This window comes from Hemicordylus capensis, chromosome 4, assembly GCF_027244095.1.
Source record: "Hemicordylus capensis ecotype Gifberg chromosome 4, rHemCap1.1.pri, whole genome shotgun sequence".
In the NCBI taxonomy this organism is placed as follows: domain Eukaryota; kingdom Metazoa; phylum Chordata; class Lepidosauria; order Squamata; family Cordylidae; genus Hemicordylus; species Hemicordylus capensis.
In genome coordinates, this window is record NC_069660.1 from 95,499,506 (window position 1) to 95,519,570 (window position 20,065).

Consider the following 20,065-nt stretch of genomic DNA (forward strand, 5'->3'; position numbering starts at 1 on the left):
CAGTCCGGGCTGGCTGACTTGCAGAGAGATTCAGGGAAGGCGTAGAGAGAGCGCCCGCACACTGTGTGCCACGCCTGTACTCCTCTGAGCCTCCACTTAACTGCCAGTTGGTCTGCAACTCTCACAGTGAGTGACTGGAGCCAGAACACACTCTCTCCCCTCCCCCTCCCCCACCCCAGACTCCCACCAGCACTGAGGGAAATCGCACATGGCCACGCCGACAGGTGGGAGAGAGCTTTTGTGGGCAAGCAGGCCTGGTGATTGGGCGCCTGCAGAAGTGACAAGGTGAGGTGGTGAAGAGTGGCGGCTGTTCCCTCTCCGCCCCTCTAAATTGTCTCTCTGGCACTCCTTTCTTCAGCTCAGCAGTCTGCCACCCAATACAGGGGAAAAGACGTTGTGGACGGGACAAGCCCTTTCCTTTGTAATTATGGAATGTCCCAGCCAATCCAGGAGAGTTGCCAACCCTAGTTCAGGCAGCAGGGGGTGGATGCATACAATGAACAGACAGGGATGGAGGAGCTGGCTGTGTACCATAGGCAAGAGGTAGGGTTTGACTGGGCAAGATGAATTTAGAGGTGAGAAAATGGGTTTGAAGATGTTGTGGTTGTTGGGAATTTTCTCTGGTAACAGAAACCCTTTTTCATTATAGCAGAGTGCACAGAGGCACAACACAGTGGAATTTGGTTAGGCATGCATGTATGCGGAGAGTAAAATAACTTGGAGCCAGTCCATAGTTTCAAATCAATATAAGGAGTATTTATTATAGAACTCCATTCTAGATAGTAAAGTGAAGAGATAGGATCTCTAATCTAGCTAGCTAGCTGGATGCAGATGGATTCTGCATCTCTGCAACATGGTGCAAGGAGAGAGGAGCTTGCATGTTGCAAGGTAGAAGGAAGGGAAGAAGAAGGGAAAAGGGAGTGGCAGGAAAGAAGGAAGGAATTCCCTGAGATTAGCAATCTACATATCAAAGGGATCGTGTCAGAGTAGTAGAGAAGAGATGACCAATGTCTTGACCCTCTAGCCCTCTGACTCACTAATCTGTCCTCCTATGTCATTGAGACAAGAGACAGCGCATAGTCCTTCATTTCCAACAGTGGGAAGGGTGGGGGCATTCTGAATACACAACTGGTGTATTCACTGGTTGGTGTATGTTTATGGTTGTGGTGTGTCTGTGTGTAAAACAGAAAAACAGTGGAGGGGTGAGGCACTTCCTCTATCCTTGGAAACTCCAGCAAGAGGGCAGCCCTTGTTCTTCTCAGCCATTACCAGGCAATCTGGGGCTGGAGTTCAAAACAGGGTGCCAATTGTCCACAGCAGGCATTCTTGTACAGATAAGGATGGGCGTTTTCAAAGTAAGATGACTTAATTTTACTTTATCCAGGACGACAACTAGATTTGACCTCTCCTCCCCATGCTCTGTTTGCTCTTCTCTGCAGAGTTTCCTGTCTGTCCCCTGACACCAGGAAGGTACATGGCGGAGGCTGTATTTAGAATGCCTCTCAAAGATGGTTTATCCACTGAATCTATAGTAGGTCTCTCTCTCTTTTTTTTAAAGGAGAAAGGCTTTTGTGAACATACACTCCCAATTCACACAGGAAAACAGTGTGATGCAGCATGAGAAGCGCTGGTGCTTCTGAAAGCACTGACAATCATGGTGGGGGGAGGTGGTGGCAGCATTTCTTTATTATACATTGATTACAGTTACTATATGTAATAAAGACACTTTTTGTATCCAGTATAAGATTGGGGGGGGTCACCTTAAGTTCTGGGTCCTCTTCCTTTTGGAGATAGATAGATAGATAGATAGATAGATAGATAGATAGATAGATAGATAGATACTTATTTAAAATATTTATACTCTGCCCCTCCACAGTGCACTACTGCTCGGGGCAGCTCACAACAATAAGAAAGACACAAGATATAATAAAAGTAATAAAATTAACTAAACTAAACAAGAAAAGCAAAAAGAAGGAAAAAAGCTGTCAGATTAAATACAGGTATAACCTTTGTTTAGGGGAGTTGTCTTAATTTCAGAATCATCAGATTCAGGGAAATACGGTAAAGTAAAACAATAATACTAACAGCAATAAAAGAATAAAATCAATTGCAAAGCAGCAGCAGCAATAAAACAAAGCTATAATAGATGTAATTAAAAGCTTTGAAGATCAGAGGAGTCCTAAAAGCAACACCAGAAATGAGAAAAACAACAACACAACCCCCTATGAACATAAACATTGTTTGGTTTGATTATTTAGTTCTTATACTTATAGATTGGGTGAACATAAGAACAGCTCTGCTGGATCAGGACCAAGGCCTATTTAGTCTAGCATCCTTTTCCACACAGTGGCTCACCAGATGCCTCTGAAAAGACTACAGGCAAGAGGTAAGGTCATGCCCTCTCTCTTGCTGTTGCTCCCCTACAACTGGTACTTAGAGGCATCTTGCCTCTGAGGCTGGTAACCACTGATAGACTTGTCCTCCATGAATTTGTCCAAATCCCTTTTAAAACCACCCAAGCTGTGTCTGCACATGTCAGCATGGTGTTGCTGACCATGCAAATAGTGCCCGCGCATGTGTGGATGCCATGTACATCTCGACGCCATGCAGGGATGTTTGGCATGTGCCCCGCCCCAGCAGGAAGCTGCATGAGAGGGTGAAGATCAGGTATGGGCCTACTCTCTTCTTTCTTAAAGCTCCTGGGCCCCACTCTCGAAATGTGCTCGAACCGCAGTTCATGCACATCCCTATTTTCTTCCCTTTTATAGCTTCCCTATTTGTTAGCCACACTGGTATGCTCCTGAACTTGGTGGTACCTTTCATCCTTCTTGGAATATATTCCAACTGAGCTGCTATTATTGTTGTTTTAAATAACTGCATGATTTCTGAAGTGATTTGACCTCCCTGACTTTCCCTTTTAGCTTCCTTTTCACCAGTCCCCTCATTTCCTCTTTTGAAGTTCAACGCATCTGTGTTGGACTTGCTTGGCAATATTCCACTCGCATATAAAATGAATTGGATTCATACTATGGTCACTGTTCTCCCATGGTTCTACAACTCTGACATCTTGCACCAGGTCCTGGGCACTACTCAGCATTAAGTCCAAGCTTGGCTCCTCACCAGGGTTGGTTGGTGTATGTTTGTAGCTGTGGTGCGTCTGTGTGTAAAACAGAAAAACAGTGGAGGGGTAGCATTTGGCCAGGGTTAGCATTTGCTAGGGCTAGCAAACTCCAGTGTTTTTGTTTGTCCCTGCCTGGAGGAGGTGGAGTCAGCTAGGGCTGTGGGAGGACCCACATCCTGTATCTCAGTTTGAAGCCTACTCTGGGAAGAGCAGAAGCAGCTTGAGGAGGTAATGAAATCTTTCTAAACAGAACATCTAGCCTTTCCCCCCTTCAAACTAACTAACAGGAGAAGGAGATTTTGAGGGGCTGGTTTCTCTTCAACAGATAAGTCCGTGTGTGTGTGTGTGTGTGTGTGTGTGTGTGTGTGTGTGTGTGTGTGTGTATTTGCCAGGGCTAGCAAACTCTAGTATTTTTGTTTTTCCTTCCCTGGAGGGGGTGAAGTCAGCTAGGGTTGTGGGAGGCCCCACATTCCTTTGACATTCCTTTGAGCCACATCCTGTGTCTCAGTTTGAAGCCTACTCTATACATAAGAGGTGAAGGCCCGAGAGCATAGCGAACAGAGCATAGCCAACAGGACGAAGGCGTTTTGCAGGAGTTTAGTGGGAAGTGTGTGTGGGATCCTGGAACAAACCCCTGTTATCACAAGGAGCCTGGTGGAGAAGAGAAAGCAAGTACAAATCCCTTCCTCATATTCTTGAGAAAGGCTGTTTGGAAAGTTAAATAACTGACCATTACAGCTGAGACCTATCCTTCTAATAAACTATCTCTAAATACTGTAAACAGCCAACAAAACCAGTATGAAGATAGAAAGTCAGTAGGGGAGGGGGCACTTCCCAGTGTATTGCACAGAGTGCCACATGTATGACTATTTGTCACATGGGCAGAAGTCATGGGTCTGTGCTCAGTGTAAGGAGCTCCTGGCTCTCAGGGAACAGGTTTGTTCCCTTGAAACCAAGGTGGTGAATCTGGAGAACCTCAGAGAGACAGAGAGGCATGCGAGCGAAACCTTCAGGGATGTGTTAGAAGCATCCCACTCCAGGGCTGATAGCTCCGTTGCTCTCAGGGAGAATGAAGGTCTCGGGGAAGGAGGACATCGGTCCGAGGAAGAAGGAAATGCTCCTTTAGAAGGGACCCCTTCCGTGGAAGATGAGCCCACATCCTCTCACACAAGGGATACTCCTCTGGGGGGTGGGGACTTCTTTGCAGTGGGTGATTCGATCATTAGAGGTATAGAGAGATGGGTTTGTGACCCGTGTGTTGACCGTATGGTGACTTCCCTGCCTGGTGTGAAGGTTGCGGACATCACGCAGTGCTGGAGAGGAGACTGACTGACTGACTGACTGACAGTTGTCATGGTGCACATTGACACCAACCATGTGGGGAAATGTAATCGGGAGGTCCTGGAAGCCAAATTTAAGCTGATAGGTAGTGTATTGAAGTCCTGGATCCCCAAGGTAGCATTCTCAGAAATGCTACCTGTTCCACACGCAGGTACAGTGAGACAGGCAGAGCTGAGGGGTTTCAATGCATGGATGAGACGGTGCGAGAAGGAGGGGTTTAGATTTGTTAGGCACTGGGATACATTTTGGGGCAGGCAAGGCATGTACAATAGCGACGGGCTGCACTTGAACCAAGATGGAACCAGACTGCTGGCGCTGAAAATCAAAAAGGTTGCAGAGCAGCTTTTAAAATGATGCCTGGGGAATAGCCGACGGGAGCTGGACAGTATCCAGTTCGGCAAATGCCATCCTTTAAAGTGTGAGGGTGCAAAGGATTCAGATAAAACAGAAGGGGACAGAGCAGAAACACAAAGAGCAGACAGAAGGCTGTGCCAGCTGGTCAAAGAGTCAAAAGCAAGATAGCATACACCAGGTGAGAGATTCAGCATATAGGTACTTATATGCCAATGCCAGAAGCCTCCAAGCCAAGATGGGTGAGCTGGAGTGCTTGGTTGCTAACACAGAAATAGATACAGTGGGCATAACAGAAACATGGTGGAAAGGTGAGAACCAGTGGGACACAGTTATCTCTGGATATAAACTCTATAGAAAAGACATAGAGGGGTGCCTTGGAGGTGGAGTAGCACTGTATGTTAAAGAAGGGATCGAATCTAACAAGCTAGAAAACCTAGGTGGACTGGAGTCCTCCGCAAAAACTCTGTGAGTGACAATACAAGGCCTGAAAGGAAATGGGGGCGTGCTATCGCTCTCCAGATCAAAACGCTGACAGTGACCGGGAGTTTCAGCAGGAAATCAGGGAGGTGTCAAGGAGAGGCAGGGCAGTAATACTGGATGACTTCAATTACCCTCACACAGACTTGGTAAATTCACAGTCAGGTCATGACAGAGAGGTCACATTTCCAGATACGCTGAATGACTGTGCCCTAGAACAGCTGGTCTTGGAACCAACCAGAGAGAGGGCGACCTTGGGACTTAATCCTGAGTGGCACCCAGGACCTGGTGCGTGATGTCAGTGTCATCGACCCTTTAGGGAACAGTGACCATAGTGCGATCAAATTCAGCATACATGTCGGGAGAGAATCATCAAGGAAGTCTAACACAGACATTTTGAATTTCAGAAGAGGAAACTTCTCCAAAATGAGGAGTATGGTGAAAAGAAAAGCTAAAAGTATCAAGGGAAATAACAACAACTTCTTTAAATACATCAGAAGCAGGAAATCTGCCAGGGAGGCGGTTGGACCATCAGACAATGAGGAAGTGAAGAGATTATTAAGGAGGATATAGAAGTTGCAAAGAAGCTAAATGAATTCTTTGCATCTGTCTTCACGGCAGAGGATACTGAGCATAGACTTGTTCCTGAACCAGGCTTTTTGGGGATGGAGGCTAAAGAACTGAGTCAGATAGAAGTGACAAGAGATGATGTTCTAAACTGTCTGGAAAAAATGAAAACTAGCAAATCGCCCGAGCTGGATGGCATCTATCCAAGAGTCCTCAAAGAACTTAAATGTGAAATTGCAGACCTTGCAAAAATATATAACTTATCCCTGCAATTGGGCTTTGTATTGGAGGACTGGAAAGTAGCCAATGTAACACCGACATTCAAAAGGGATCCAGGTGTGATCCGGGAAATTACAGGCTGGTTAGCTTAACATCTTTCCCAAGCAAATTGATGGAAAGCATCCTCAAGGATAAAATTGTAAAGCACATAGAAGAACAGGCCCTGCTTGGAGAGAACCAGCACGGCTTCTGCAAAGGTAAATCTTGCCTCACAAATCTTCTGGAGTTCTTTGAGAGTGTCAACAGGTTTGTGGATAAAGGTGATCCAGTTGACATAGTATACCTGGGACTTCCAAAAGGCTTTCAACAAAGTTCCTCATCAAAGACTCCTGAGGAAACTTAAGCAGTCACGAGGTAAGGGGACAAGTACATGTATGGATTGCTAACTAGTTGAAAGACAGGAAACAGAAGGTAAGTATAAATTGAGAGTTTTCACAATGGAGGGAAGTAAGAAGTGGGGTCCCCCAGGGATCTGTACTGAACATCAGCATAGGAACAACATAGGAAGCTGCCATATACTGAGTCAGACCATTGGTCTATCTAGCTCAGTCTTGTCTTCACAGACTGGCAGCAGCTTCTCCAAGGTTGCAGGCAGGAGTCTCTCTCAGCCCTATCTCGGAAATGCCAGGGAGGGAACTTGGAACATAGATGCTCTTCCCAGAGCAGCTCCATCCCCTGAGGGGAATTATCTTGCAGAGCTCACACTTCTAGTTTCCAATTCATATGTAACCAGGACAGATCCTGCTTAGCTAAGGGGACAAGTCATGCTTGCTAACACAAGACCAGCTCAGTGCTTTTTAATTTATTCATCAATGATCTAGAAGTAGGGGTAAGCAGCAATGTGGCCAAATCTTCAGATAATACCAAACTCTTTCAGGTAGTGAAATCCAAAATGGACTGTGAGGAGCTCCAAAAGGATCTCTCCAAACTGGGTGAGTGGGTGACAAAGTGGCAAATGCGCTTCAGTGTTGGCAAGTGTAAAGTGATGCACATTGGGATGAAAAACCCCAACTTCAAGTATATGCTGATGGGATCTGAGCTGTCGGTGACTGACCAGGAGAGGGATCTTGGGGTCTTGGTGGACAGCTTGTTGAAAGTGTCAACTCAATGTGCGGCAGCTGTGAAAAAGGACAATTCCTTGCTAGGGATCATCAGGAAGGGGACTGAAAATAAAACAGCTAATATTATAATGCCTTTATACAAAACTATAGTGCGGCCACACCTGGAGTACAGCGTGCAATTCTGGTCACAACATCTAAAAAAGGACATTGTAGATTTTAACTGGAAAAGGTGCAGAAGAGGGCAGCCAAGATGATCATGGGCCTAGAGCACCTTTCTTATGAGGCAAGACTACAACACCTGGGGCTAGTTTTGAAAAAAGACGACTGTGGAGAGACATGATAGAGGTCTATAAAATCATGCATGGTGTGGAGAAAATGGATAGAGAAAAAGTTTTCTCCCTTGAAGGACCAACAAATGGAAGTATTTTTTCACACAATGCATAATGAACTTGTGGAATTCTCTGCCACAAGATGTGGTGACAGCCAGCAACCTGGATGGCTGTAAGAGGGGTTTGGATAACTTCATGGAGGAGAGGTCTATCATCGGCCACTAGTCGGAGGGCTGTAGGCCACCTCCAGCCTCAAAGGCAGGATGCCTCTGAGTACCAGTTGCAGGGGAGTAACAGCAGGAGAGAGCGCATGCCAGCAGCATCTGGTGGGCCACTGAGTGAAACAGGATGCTGGACTAGATAGGCCTTGGGCCTGATGCAGCAGGGCTGTTCTTATGTTCTCTCTGGTTGGTTCTGCAACCAACTGTTCTAAGGCACATTTAGCATGTCTAGAAATTTGGCCTCTCTGTCAATAACCGCACATGACTTTGCCCAATCTATGTGAGGGTAACTGAAGTCACCCATTATTCCAGCTCTCGCTCTCTGATTTACTTTTCCAACTCTATGTCACTCTCAGAGTTTTGATCCAGAGGGCAATGGCACGTCTCTAGTAACACATTTCCTTTCAGTCCCCATATTGTCATCCATAATGAGGAGAGGTGATCTAAGGGAGGAGAGCTTGTCTTGTGGTAGCAAGCACGGATTGTCCCATTTGCTAAGCAAGGTCCACCCTGGTTTGCATTTGAATGGGAGACCACACATTTGAGCACTGTAAGATATTCCCCTTAGGGGATGGAGCCACTCTGGGAAGAGCACCTGAATGCCTGCACGCAGAAGGTTCCAAGCTCCTTTTCTGGAATCTCCAAGATAGAGATTCCTGCCTGCAACCTTGGAGAAGCCACTGCCAGTCTGTGAAGATAATACTGAGCTAGATGGACCAAGGGTCTGACTCAGTATAAGGCAGCTTCCTATGTGGAGGACTCCGGTCCTCCTATGTTTTCTAGCTTGTTTGATTCTATTCCTTCTTTAATATACAGTGCTACTCCACCCCCAACCCGCCCCTCCTTGTCCTTTCTGTAGAGTTTGTATCCAGCAACAACAGTGTTTCACTGGTTCTCACCATTCCACCAGGTTTCCATTATGCCCACTATATCTATGTTTTGATTAGCAACCAAGCCCATCTTGGCTTGGAGATTTATGGCATTGGTACATAAACACTGATACGCCAAGTCTCTTACCTGGCATTGGCATGTGCTATCTCCTTTACTGTCATTTGATCTTTTTAACCAGCAGTCATGTGTTTCCATCTGACCTACACCTTGTTCTACTCTGTCACCTTCTGGTTTATCTGAAATATTTGCACCCAAACCTTAAGGGCTTTTGCTTGCTGAACCAAACACTACCCAGTTCCTGTTGGTATCCCTCCCCCCCCCCCCCGCCCCCGACCAGGCATCATTTTAAAAGCTGCTCTGTGACCTTTTTTTTTTTTTAAACTGGTAGCAGTCTGGTTCCATCTTGGTTCAAGTGGAGCCCATCCCTTTTGCACAGGCTTTGCTTGCCCCAAAATGTATCCTAGTGCCTAAAAAACCTAAACCGCTCCTCCTAGCACTAGGGGTGTGCAAACAGGTTCAATGTCAAACAGGTTTGATGTCCCTTGTTCGGTCTGACCCTGGACCAAACACCCCTGAATGTTTGAGGGGTTCGCAGACCACTTTCTTAAAATTTTTTTTAAAAAAAAAACCCTGATTCCCCCTCAAGGGAGTTCCTGGAGGTGGTGTGTGTGTGTGTGGTCCACAGAAGTCGCCGGCCTTCCTCATGCCCCCTCTTCGGCGGGTTTTCGGACTTCACCAGGTGGCCATTAGGGAGGCCGTGCGCCTGCGCACATGGCCTCTGCACGGCCTCCATAACGGGTGAAGAGAAGGCATGAGGAAGGCCAGTGGGGGAGGGGGAACCTCCACGGACACACACCCCAGCCGCCTCCAGGAACTCCCCTGAGGGGGGATCAGTTTTTAAAAAAAAATTAGAGAAAGTGGTCCATGAAACACGCCCCCCAGACCGAACCAAATGGGAGGGGGTGTTCGAAGGGGTGCTGGATCAAACTGGCCTGGTCTGTTTCGAGTCTGATCTGGACTCAAACCAAACCGAGCCAGCCGGTTCTGTACACATCCCTACCTGGCACCAACATCTCATCCATGCACCGAGACCCCTCAGCTCTGCCTGTGTCGCTGGCCCAGTGCATGGAACAAGTAGCACTTCAGAGAACACTACCCTGGGGTGGTAGTTCAATATGCTACCTAAAAGCCTAAATTAGGCTTCCAGGACCTCTCAACTGCATTTCCCAATACTGTTGGTGCTGATGTGCACCACATCAGCTGACTCCTTATCAGCACTGCCTAACTGCCTATATAGACACTGCATGACATCTGTAAGTTTCACACCAGACAGGCAAGTCACTGTGTGGTCTAGATGGTGGTCACAAATCCATTTCTCTATACCCCTAATGATCAAATCACCTACTATTAGGAGGCGACCAACCCCCAAAGGAGTATCCTCTATGAGAGAGGATATGGGTGCATCATCCAGGAAAGGTGTCCCTTCAAAGGGAGCACCCTCCTCTTCCTCAGACTGATCTCCTTCCCCAGACCTTCATTCTCCATGACAGCAGAGGATCTGTCATTCTGGGAGTGGGATGCCTCTATCACATCCCTGAGGGTCTCATCTACATATCTCTGTGCCTCCCAGAACTTCTTCAGGCCACCCTGAGAGCCAGGAGCTCTTTGCACCAAGCACACCCCCACAACTTCTGTCCCTCTCTAGCAGATAGTCATACATGCAACATTCCATGCAATACACTGGGGAACACCATCCTCCCCTGTTGGCATTCTACCTTCATAGCTGGTTTTATTGGCTATTTAGAATATATAGAGCTTGTTTGCTTGAAAGCTAGGTATTAGCTGCAGTTGTCAGCTAATTAAAGGGTTTAAGTTCTGTCCTCCAAGAAAATTAAAAGAGTGGGGTAGTACTCACCTTCTCCTCATGCTGGGTGTCTCCTTTGTGATAAAGGGGGGCCACTTGTGTGTGTCACTGCATAGGACTGCAGCCTTCATTTCTCTCTTTTTTCCTTGAGTAGGATGATTTGTTTTGGCTACCTTCAAATGTCACAAAATGATCTTGGAATCACCATTCTGTGACGGAGCCATTGGTCTATGTTCTTACACAAGGATGGCCAACTGGAGACTGTTCAGCTGCTGTTGTACTACTATTCCCATAACACAATAAGCTGCAGCTGCGGATGATGGGAATTGTAGTACAACAACGGAAGAGCTTCAGATTGGCCACTGCTGTACTACATCAATTATCTGTCTACCAAGAGTATGCATATGATGAATATTTATATACCGCTTTTCACAAAAGTTCCCAAAGCGGCTTTTATAGATATAAATCAATAAAATGGCTCCCTGTCCCTGAAGGGCTCACAATCTAAAAAAGACATAAGATAGATACCAGCAACAGCCACTGGAGGGATGCTGTGCTGGGGATGGATAGGGCCAGTTGCTCTCCCCCTGCTCAATAAAGAGAATCACCACTTTAAAAAGTTGCCTCTTTGCTCAGTTAGCAGGGGTTAGTTAGCAGTAGTCAGACAAGCACCTCATTGTAAACTGATTCAAATTGTAAACTGCCTAGAGATTGGTATATGGGGCAGTATAGAAATGTGCTCAATAAATATATAAATTTTCATTTATACCATTTTCAGAGGTGTTGTCTCTTTAGAGCTCATTGCCATAGAATATAGAGTATGCATTGAAGTAAGTGCAGTGTCTGTTGTTAGCTTGATGAGAATACACTCTATCTGCATCTCGCATGAATTAATTTTTGTCTGTTCTGGAATTGTGCAGCAGGTAAAGGAAACTGCAAAACAGGTGAAATTTTGTCTCCTCTGAGTAATCTCCAAACATAAAACATTCAGCTGTTTAGTTCCTTAAGAGAAGAATGGTCACCAAGGTGCACCATGCTGCATTAAAACCATATAAATGCTGTCTGCATACTACATATCTCAGCTTGAGAGAGGATATCTTAGGCTTCTTAACACATTAACCACTTCAGCTTATAAATACATGTCATCCATCAAAATCTAAATGGTTTAACCTTTAGCCGTAACATCTGTTACTAAACGAGCATCTCAGAGCATCTGGGATAAGGGCTTTTTAGGGTATCTGCCAAGTAGCTGTAAGAAGCAATGATAAAAATGCAAGAACAGAAGATAGAGATAGAAAAAAAAATGCCTCCCCCTACTCCCCATCGCCCCCCAAAAGTCTTCTGCACTGTGTCACTTGGCCTATAGGTTCCTCCACCAGCTGTCTCAATGGCCAAGTGGATAATTTGAGACACGGAACTGGAGAATGGAGTCATATACCACCTGAGAACAAATGAACTGACAGAGTTGGGGTAAGTTATTGTGTCTCAGTCTTACTATCCCATCTGTAGTATCAAAATGGCAGTAATAATGAGCTATCACATAGAGCAGTTGTGTACAAGAACCAGACAATGGCCCACAAGATGCACACTGCTCCTCAAAAGCAGATTACTAGCAGATTACAGAATTCTAGGCTAGATGGACCCTTGGTCTAATCCAGCAGGGTTTTTCTTATGACCTTAAGCTTTTTTCATGTACAACCGACAAGCACTCAAAGTTTCAGTGGTGTAGTACTGAAGGACCTCCACATTAGTAATTTTAAAAATGCAGAACTGTCCAGCTTGATGTGTTGTGGATTACAGAGAACCTCCACATATCTTCTCTTCCACAAGCCTAAGTACAGACTTGCTTTGAAGTTCAGACTTACTCTCTGCCAACCTCTCAAAGAAAATCCATACACCAAAGCTGCTACTTGCCCTAGGAGAGACACTGCTATTGGCCCACAAGATGCACACCGCTAAGTACAGACTTGCTTGAAGTTCAGCACAAGGGATAGAAGACTTGAAAAATGATTCATCTCTGTATGTTAGCTTTAAACCTTGACATATTTAAAATACGCTGCAGCTTTAGTTTAGGGGGAAAGGTTCTTGGTAATCCAAGTAATCCCAATGGCACAGCACTCTGTACTTTAATGCTGTGGTTTCTTTGAGAAAGCAACCCAGCATCAACAAGTGTTTTCAAGTGGAATAAAAGGAAGCATTATACAGCGGATTGGACTGTGTGTTACTTTTTGAAGCCTGTGTAGTCTGGTATGTACACTACATAGAGATTTTGATTCCCAAGCATTTCACTAAAGCAACCTACCAAATGGAATTCTACCTCCACTGGAGACCCACCTGTTGGTTCCAATTACTAACTTGGAAGGAGAACTTCTTTAGTGCTTTATGCTCCATCTTTGCTGTTGCTGGCAGCCTGGCATCCCACCCGCAATGCTCCTGTACCCACCCACAAGGCTCTGACTTGCTACTTGTGAATTACTAGCTTAATTCAGGCAAATTATTAACTGATCTCCTTAGTCCCGGAATCAAAATTAAACCTAAGCATATGTAACTCCATCTACACATATACATCCTGTTATTCTTGTCTCTCAGTTTCTGTCATTTCCCTCTTCTATTTTCTTCACCAAAAGTATCATAATGTTAAATAGTGCCAATAGCAGCGTCCCTCCTAGGGCAAGTAGCAGTTTTGGTGCATGGATTTTCTTTGAGAAAGTGGCAGAGTGCAAAGGGTTTAAAAAAACCGCATCTCCCCATGCTACAGCCCCAGTTTGGATTGGTTTCCCCCACTGCACCTACTATTTAAAAAAGAAAGAGACAGACAGAACTACAGTACCATACTGGAAGTCAAATGTACAGGAAGTCCTCGACTTAAGACTTTTCTGAGTTAAGACAAACAGAACTTAAGACATTTGCAAATTGCCACCTTGTTTCCACTTTACAAGTGAACGGCGGCTGTAGGAAGAGAGGCTTTGCTAAACAGCCACTAAGGAATGGGCTAGAGGAGGAGGTGGCAACAATGGTGGCTCAGGCTCATATTGTCATTGCGACTGGCAGTCCTAGTGGCAGCTGCTGCAGCATCAAGCTGTGGAGAGACTGGCTGACTTGCCTGTCTAAGATGCTCCCCCTGCTCCTCTTCCTCCAGCCTCAGCTGCTATGTTGTGACAGAGAGAGGCAGAGAGCCAATCCATTTCCAGCCCACACACCACTTCCTGACCACCTTCCTCTCTGCCCTGTCTAACCATTGCCCAGGAGGAGGAGGAGGAGGAGGAGGAAAGCTACCCAGTTGCCTCCCTTCCTTCCATGGAGAAGTGAGGGCCAGGAAGGGGACTGAAAACAGAGTGAGTGGCAAGGGTGAGCAGCAAGCATGAGCAATTTCTGGTTCTCTACAACCAGCTGCTCTGAGTCATCTCTGTGACTGACAGTAGTGGAAAAAGTTAGGGTATCTGGCCTTGTTGCAGGAACCAAACCCCATTTATAACACTCTTTTCTATGGGGAAACAGGTCCCATGTGAAGACGTTTTGACTTAAGACATGGTTTTCAGGCATCAAAAATCTGAAGACTGCCTGTACTTTGACCCACTCAAAATTCAGTTTAAGTTCCTTGGGGCAAGGGCCTCTCTTTTGCTTATGTCATTCTTTAAATCAAAGAATACAGCTACTACTAATAAATAATTGTTTGTGATAAGAAATTATGCCTTCATACAATAAGGAAGAATCAAACATTTGGGGGAGGAGGGACATATTAATTGCCATCAAGACATTTGGCAGTTTTATATTTTATATTCAGTTCTTAAAATGATGCACCTCAGCCTGATTTCATAGCATTGTGGATAAAGTTTAATAAAATGGAGCAATTGTTGCACATGTGGTTAGTTCCCTAAACAATCATTCCACCAAGCACTGCAAGCTTTGTCCTAATCTCTTCCTATTGCTGTACCTTTCAATGAATGAATGAATGAAGGAAGGAAGCAAGGAATGTATCTAATATATGCTTTACATTTCAAAGAATGATTCCAAGGAGTGCATCATAAGAGACCTGCAGGTGGAACTTCAAGCTACCAACAGTGAAAGTGATAGAATCAATCCAATGTAGGGATGATCACGGATAAGTCAGTTAGCAGGATCGGGAATAATATCCTCAACAAAAGGATGTTCTTTAGGATCAAACCATACACAACATTAAAGGTGTGCTTGCCATTTTATTATCTTACCCCACTCCCAACTTTAAATAGCAGCTGGGTGGGGGGTGGGGGCATAATCTGGATAAGGGAGCATGGTGTGCAGGGTGGATGTGTTTAACCCTTCCCTCCTGAAGCTACCGTTAGTGCCAACAGTAGCTTCTCTTCTAGGACAAACAAGTGTTGATAGGTTGGAAAATTTTGTCAAGAAAACAAAAAAGGGTCCCTCCCCCTCCATGGTCCCAGCTCAGATGGCTTCTGTTTACACACATTCAATGTAATGTGTAGTTTGTCCTCTGATGTTATTTTTATAAAGTTTGGTAACTTGTGCTTCAGCAGAAAGTTGTGCTGCAGTCAAGGCAGGCACTAAGCAGGGTTTCAGAGGTCTGCTGTGGGGGCCCTTCTGATGGCTCTGGGTTCCCACTAAGTGCTTGATGTGGCTGTCCTTGATGTCAGATTGACCATAAGTGTTGGAGATGGAGTTCCAGTGCATCAACCTTTTGCACCAACTATCCTAATGACCACTAGGGTCATTGGGAACAGAGGTAGCCAGTGAGGGTCTCCTTACCTGTCCCTGCTTGCCTCTGCTCTATGACCCCTGCTTTGACTCCTCAGGTACTTCCTGCAGTGAGTCAGTCCACTTCCTTTCCTCTTAGAGAGATGGAAACAATTCTCTCTCCCTACCTATTCGTTATGTAACAGATAGATAGGATAGGTCTTTCCTATCCCAAATGTACTTCACCAATAAATCAATTTAGTTTAGACTCTACAGCGATCTTCATGCGTGTTACTTAAACAGCTGCAACAACTAAACTCTGCACTCTGTAACTGGAGTGGCAGCTTCCTTGATGCTTTGCTAAATAATCACAAACCCCAACAACTAGCAGAAATCCCTCCATCATCACATTTGAAACTAAATTCCAATTATCTTCATAGATTATCTGTGGATATTGCAGGGTTATTAAACAGCCCTTCTTCAAACACGAGGAAAACTCTTTAATAATGTTGGATTTTTAAGATTTGTGTGAATTTATTCATTATATCACATTCTTTCTCCAAGGAGCACAGGACAGCAATTTACCCCGCTGCCATCTTGCAAGGTAGATTGGGCTGAGAAATAGCAAATTTGTCCAGGGCCACTCAGTGAGTTCTGCAGCTGGGTATGGATTTGAGCCTGAGTTCACTATGGGATCACACTGAATAGTGTGTGCTGCCTCCTATCTGTGAGGAATCCTCTCACCTTGAATCAGGTCGTGGTGGCCCATAGATCGTCCACACTTCCCGTCCAAAATGTGCTGTGAAGAAGGGTGGAGCTGCTGCATAGCTAAGCACTCGCTTAAGATGTCTTGTTCAGCATCAGAGCATGAGTGTAGCTGTAAGGAGAGAATAAAACAAAGATATTTTCATTTCAAAGTGCAGAACTAAAGTGCAGCTAATTGTATGCATGTGTCTTTCTTGCTTATAGGCTACATATAGAAGGAGGAAACAAAATGTCATTGTTTCCAGCGTTAGAGTAATTGAAGAGATATTAGATGCTTAGTGCTTCTAATTAGAGATCATTTGGATTTTCTTCAGCACACAAATTAAGCATAATCTCAAGACAGCAGCACTTTGGTTCTCAGAAGCAATAATGTATGCTTGTGCTCCTCACAATTTTATGCAGTAATTTAGCTGCACATTTCCCCCTAGCATCTTGGGTTCCTTCTCATGAAAAGATTGTATCACTTTTGCAACAGTTGGAAAAGCATTTGATAGGGGAGGAAAAGTGTTTGCACTTATCAGATTAGAGCTGGCAAAATGGCAGGCTGTTAGTAATGTGCAAGAGGCACTGCTGATATGTCAGCTGTTTTCCATGTAAATTAATGCACTGGCAAAAGTGTCCGAAGCATGCTCTTTGCAAACCACAATGTCGATCATATTAAAAACAGCAGGAGAGGAGAATTAAGAAAGAAAAGCATTTCTAATTCTCTTTCAAACATGCTGATGTTGCCAAGCTTTGTCATAACACAAGGCTCAAATGACACAGAAACAGCGCCATCCCCATTCTGTGACTGTTAATATATAGTTATTGTTTTGAAGTTTACAGTTTTGCATTCTGCCTTCCCCTGGGCTCAGTTATTCTAAACTAAAAAGGCCCAGGCAAATCAGTTTAGCATTCTGTGCTACAGAAAGTCTTGTTTTTTTCCAAATACAAAGGTCTTCAAGAATTCTGGATCATAATCACCAGCTGCAGCCAATAAAGCTTCAAACTACTACTAAATAACTACTTCATTTTGTTCTCCTAAAAGCATTTGAGAGCTTCTTGATGTAATGATGTCTGAGCAGAGGTAGGAATTAAATACATAGGAGCCTTCAATTGTAAAGCTGTAGTAAAAATATTCACATATATGTGACAGAAGAGAAGATGGGGGCAGTTGGCGACATGTCCTAAATATGATGGTCTTTAAAAAAAAAAAAACTGAGCCAGTGCTACTGATGCCAATTTAAAAATCTAGCACCACATGGGCAGAGTCCTTCCCATACAACTATTGTCTGGCTAGGATCAGGGGTAATGAGGAAGGACCTATACAACAAGTCTGGCCCACATGGTGTGGGGCCTTTAAAAGTCAGAGGAAAGCAGCTTTCATGTACAAAGATTAAAGGAGATGGGGACTCAGGTCAATCAATGAGATGATGGAGGAAGCTGCAGGGGCCTGAAAGGCTGTTGTCAGGGGTGTAACAAGGTTAGAGTGGGCCCTGCCCTACCCCACATTGCCCACTATTTCTTCAAAGAGGTATGAGGAGGAGAGCAAAGAGCAAGTTATCATCCAGCCTGCCATACGTCATACAATGACGTATGCGGCATGCGCGCGCCGATGGTGGTAACGGGCGTGCGTGCACGCGTGGCACCAGCATTTACTATTTATAAAATCAGGAGACAACTACGGGGGCAGGGGCGGCAGGGAGGAACTCTGCCGCCCCAAAAACGTTTTAGAAAAGTCCAGCGCCGGAGGGGGAAGAGCGGTGTGTGTGTGTGTGTGTGTGTGTAAGTACTACCCCCCTGCCCTTAAAGCCACTCCCCCCGCCAAACCAGCCGAATTCTGGACCGGTCCGGAGGCCTCTTACATGGCCCCGGACCGGTCCGTGCACACTCCTAATCCCAGGGACATCTGTCCTGCCATTGTTCAATTGTAGCTCTGCCCCTTGCTATTGTACAAACAATAATTCAGACCAGTGTAGGCTTCTTTCTTGATGCACAATACAATTCAACTGTCTATCTATCTAATTCTCTAAGGCATACCCATGGTTAATCCATGGGTAAACTGCCCTGAGCCATTTTTGGAAGGGCAGTATAGAAATCAATCAATCAATCAATCAAATAATACCGTGCATGGCAGCTCCCATGAGAGTTTGTGAGCAGAAGCACCGTGGTGATTGGACAGTGGGGATTCCATATGCAGATAGGGAGAAATTGCCTGAGAGAACAGAAACACCATGATGATTGGGCAGTGGGGATTCCATATGCAGATAGGAGCCTGTGGCACTGTGGTGATTAGGCAGTGGGGATTTCATATGCAGACAGGGAGAAGGCGCCTGTGCTGGTTAAGGTCAGTTGGAATGCAACTGTTACTCATCAGAAGATGTTCTTGATTGTAGAGGAGGAGAATCTATATCTATAAAAGGACAGTGGGCAGAGGTCTGCGAAGAGAGGGGTTGTAAGGGAGGAAAGAGCGACTTCAGGAGAAGGAGGCTGCCGTTGTGTGTTACTTACATGTAACGTTGTTTGTTTTGTTTTGAGTGTTCTGTGCATTCACACATATGGAATCTGTGCCTACACAGAGACCAGCCCTGGACCTTGCAAGATTCTGAGAGAGAGATTTTTGGCAGCAACCCTACTCCCACTGCAACTAGTTAGAGGTTCTCCCACCCAAATCTCCTCTGCTGGAGTCACCGCCGCAGGTCCTGTGACGGGAAGTTAAAAGGCTGCATCAGGGAGGATGGGAGGGTTGTGTGAATGCACAGAAGACCATTCAAAGAAACATTGTTACAGGTAAGTAGCCTCTTCTTCTTGGTGGTCTTTGTGCATTACACATATGGGAAACAGTGAGAGTCTTACCTTAAGTCGAGGAGGTGGGACAGCCTTGGTTGCCTTTGACTGCAGATTGAAGTACTGATGTGCCGAAGAGGGCATCCCTTCTAGCTTGCAGATCCAAGGCATAGTGTCTGATGAAGTGGTGCCTTGGGACCAGGTGGCAACTCTGCCACCACCTCCAGATACTTCACAGAGGGACGCATTGAGAGGGGCGCCAGAAAGGAATGCCGTGGATGTTGCCACTGACCTGGTGGAATGAGCGTGTACTAAGGCAGGTAAGGATTATCTAGCCAACTGGTAGTTTAATGGCAGAACACACCCAGGCTGGTAGCTGCTGGGATGAGGCCTGAAGGCCCTGACATGGGCAGCTGTAGCATACAAAAAGGCCATTATACCTTCTGAAGTCCTTGGTCCTATGGACATAAAAAGCAAGCAGTCTGTGTATATCAAGGCCATGCCATTTATGTTCTTCCGGCATCTGTGGGTCAGTAAATAGTACTGGGAGTGAAATTTCTTGGGAACTAAGTGGAACTAAGACACAACTTTGGGTAAAAAATTAATATCTGGTGTCAAAGAAACCTTGTCCCTGTGGAAACTGAGGAATGGTGTATCCACCGAGAGCTCTCTAAGCTCACCTATCTGGCAGGCTGAGGTGATCGCCACTAGGAAAAGTGTCTTGAAGGTAAGTAAACAATAGTCAGAGATGGCCATAGGTTTGCAAGATTTGGTGGTTAGCATGTATAAGGCCAAAGAGAGGTCCCAGGTGGGTGATAGCTTGGGAAGCAGAGGAAACAAATGTTCTAACCCTTTAAAAAACTTCTTAACCATTGGCAACTTGAACAAGGAACCAGAAACAGGATGCAATGAAACCTCTGCAAGATGTACCTTCAGCAAGGCGATAGAAAGTCCTTCAAGTACAACAAGTAAGTGCGTACCTCCTCAGTTGAGGAGTTCTGTGGATCAATATGATGTGCTTGAAATGATAGGAAGCACTTCAATTTTGCTCTGTACGTACGGTGGGTGGATAGTAAGAGCATTGTGGAGTACAAACGGGACAGTTATAGTGAGTCTCGAGGGAATAGTTGCCACGCTGTCAGGGAGAGCACCGAGATGTTCAGGTACATGATGTTGGACCCTGGGAGAGTCATCAGCAGGTCTGGGCAACACAACAGTTAAAGCTGGGATTGTGTTGCCAGCGATAGGAGGATGGCAAACCATGGTTGCCGTGGTCACCACGGGGTGATGAGGATGTAGTGTGGCAAGCCTGTTTGGATCTTCTGAAGGGTTTGAGAAATGAGTGGGAATGCATAAAC

At 45.4% G+C, this 20,065-nt stretch overlaps 1 protein-coding gene across 5 annotated transcripts in view; it reads right to left on the reverse strand.

Annotated features, from left to right (window-relative positions):
- GLIS1 (GLIS family zinc finger 1) overlaps nt 1–20,065 on the reverse strand; it is a 335,102-nt gene that overhangs the window by 40,201 nt on the left and 274,836 nt on the right. For all 5 annotated transcript variants that reach the window (XM_053248208.1, XM_053248207.1, XM_053248204.1 and 2 more), the window contains one exon: nt 15,921–16,053. In XM_053248208.1, coding sequence (XP_053104183.1) covers nt 15,921–16,053 — 133 coding nt within the window. The remainder of the gene's footprint in view (nt 1–15,920; nt 16,054–20,065) is intronic.